The 1925-nt window shown below is 45.8% G+C and overlaps 1 protein-coding gene across 1 annotated transcript in view; it reads left to right on the forward strand.

Moving 5' to 3' along the window:
* The window catches only part of Agmat (agmatinase), a 13826-nt gene that overhangs the window by 1877 nt on the left and 10024 nt on the right, over positions 1–1925 (forward strand). The window contains exon 2 of the mRNA XM_021201082.1: positions 1327–1529. Coding sequence (XP_021056741.1) covers positions 1327–1529 — 203 coding nt within the window. The remainder of the gene's footprint in view (positions 1–1326; positions 1530–1925) is intronic.

A 1925-nucleotide genomic window follows, 5' to 3' on the forward strand; every position in this document is an offset into this window, starting at 1 on the left:
AAAATCTGACTCCCTCTTCTGGAGTGTCTGAAGACAGCTACAGTGTACTTACATATAATAAATAAATAAATAAATAAATAAATAAATGAATAAAACAAACAAACAAACAAACAAACCAAAATCCTGTTTAAAAAAAAAAAAAAAGAAAAAGAAAACATTTAACTGAAGCCAGGTTGGTGGTTCATGGCTTTCATCCCAACACTTGGAAGACAGAGGCAGGCAGAGTTCAAGGCCAGTGTTCCAGGATAACCAGGGCTGGGTTAACACAGACAAATCCTGCCTAGAAAAAAATATTTTTAATTCATATGTGTGCTCAATGCATATGTGTGCGTGTTCATATACACACACATGGAAGAGGCTGGGAAGAGGCTCGGGACCGTTCACTGAGTCATCGTCTGTATCACTGACTTGTTGGAGATGGGGTCTCTCATTGGCCTTGAACTCACGGAGCAGGTTAGACCAGTGGCCACGGATCCTTTACTAACACGTCCTGATTCCCCAGTGCTGGAATCCCAAACCTGGCAGATAGATTTATATATATATATATATATATATATTCTAGGGATCAAAACTGGACCCTTCCACTTACATGGTAAGTGCAGTGCTTTACTGACTGAGCCATCTGTGTATTTAAAAGAAAAATCACCCTCAGATACTGTAGTAGGTGGAAACGTGATAAACTCAGCATGATCAGAAACACTGTTAGCCTGCTGTGGTCATACATGCTGGGAATTCCAGCCCACCGGAGGCTAAGGCAGGGGGATTGAGAGTTTGAAGTGATCTTGGGCTACACAGTGAGTTTTGGACCAGCTTGGGCCACGTAGCAAGGCCCTATCAAACAAACAATGAAAAACAAAAACTCCAGGTTAGAAAAAGAGCCCCAAGTGCTGGAGAGATGACTCAGTGGTTAAGAGCCCTGACTGCTCTTCCAGAGGTCCTGAGTTCAAATTCCAGCAACCACACGGTAGCTCGCAACCATCCGTAATGAGATCATATGCCCTCTTCTGATGTGTCTGAAGATAGCTACAGTGTATTTACATATAATAAATAAGTAAATCTTTTTTTTAAAAAGGCCCAAATATGAGCAGATGAATGACTCTCAGAGGGCGTTGTTTTAGACCCAGTGGCGATACCCGATAATATTCAGACATGCTTTTGCAGGTTGGGGGGAGATGTGCTCCTGACTGCTAGGGGTTACGGGCTGAAAAGGCAATCCTACAGCATAGAGTCACCTGTCCCAAATGTTAAAGAGTGGAGAGAGAAGCGCCAATTAGGCACAGAGGGCCTTCAGAGCTGTGTGGCAGCTGACACCTGATTCTCCTGCAGATTTGGACCCCATCGCATCCGGGAGGAGTCACTGATGCTGGGGGCTGTCAACCCCAGCACAGGAGCCCTCCCCTTCCAGTCCCTCAGGGTTGCAGACCTAGGCAATGTGAACGTCAATCCCTACAACCTCCAGGACAGCTGCCGGAGGATCCAAGAGGCCTATCAGAACATCCTCGCTGCGGGCTGCATTCCTCTGACCTTGGGTAAGGGCAAGGGCAGGGGCTGCTTTTTCTCTGTGGGGTGAGGTAGGGTGGCTATTCAACACGGGCCTATGGGCAGCTGTTTCTCCAGGGGAAGCTACTGTGAACAGGGACCCAGAAGGAAACTGAACTGCAAATTCATTCATTTTAGTCCCGGGGGGAAAGGATTGTCAGTATTTTGGGAGGGCTAGCACGGAGGCTCCATAGTCAGACCCTCTCTCGGGAGGTCTGGTAAGATAGGACATTTGTCCTGGGGCAGAAAAAACCAAAACCAAAACCAAAACCAAAACCAAAACCAAAACCAAAACCAAAACCAAAACCAAAACCGAAACAAAAAAACCCAACAGTCAAATCAATAAAGCATGATAAGTAACCTGTTGCTGCTTTTGCTTCAAGCCC

The sequence above is a fragment of the Mus pahari genome, chromosome 6 (assembly GCF_900095145.1).
Source record: "Mus pahari chromosome 6, PAHARI_EIJ_v1.1, whole genome shotgun sequence".
NCBI lineage: Eukaryota > Metazoa > Chordata > Mammalia > Rodentia > Muridae > Mus > Mus pahari.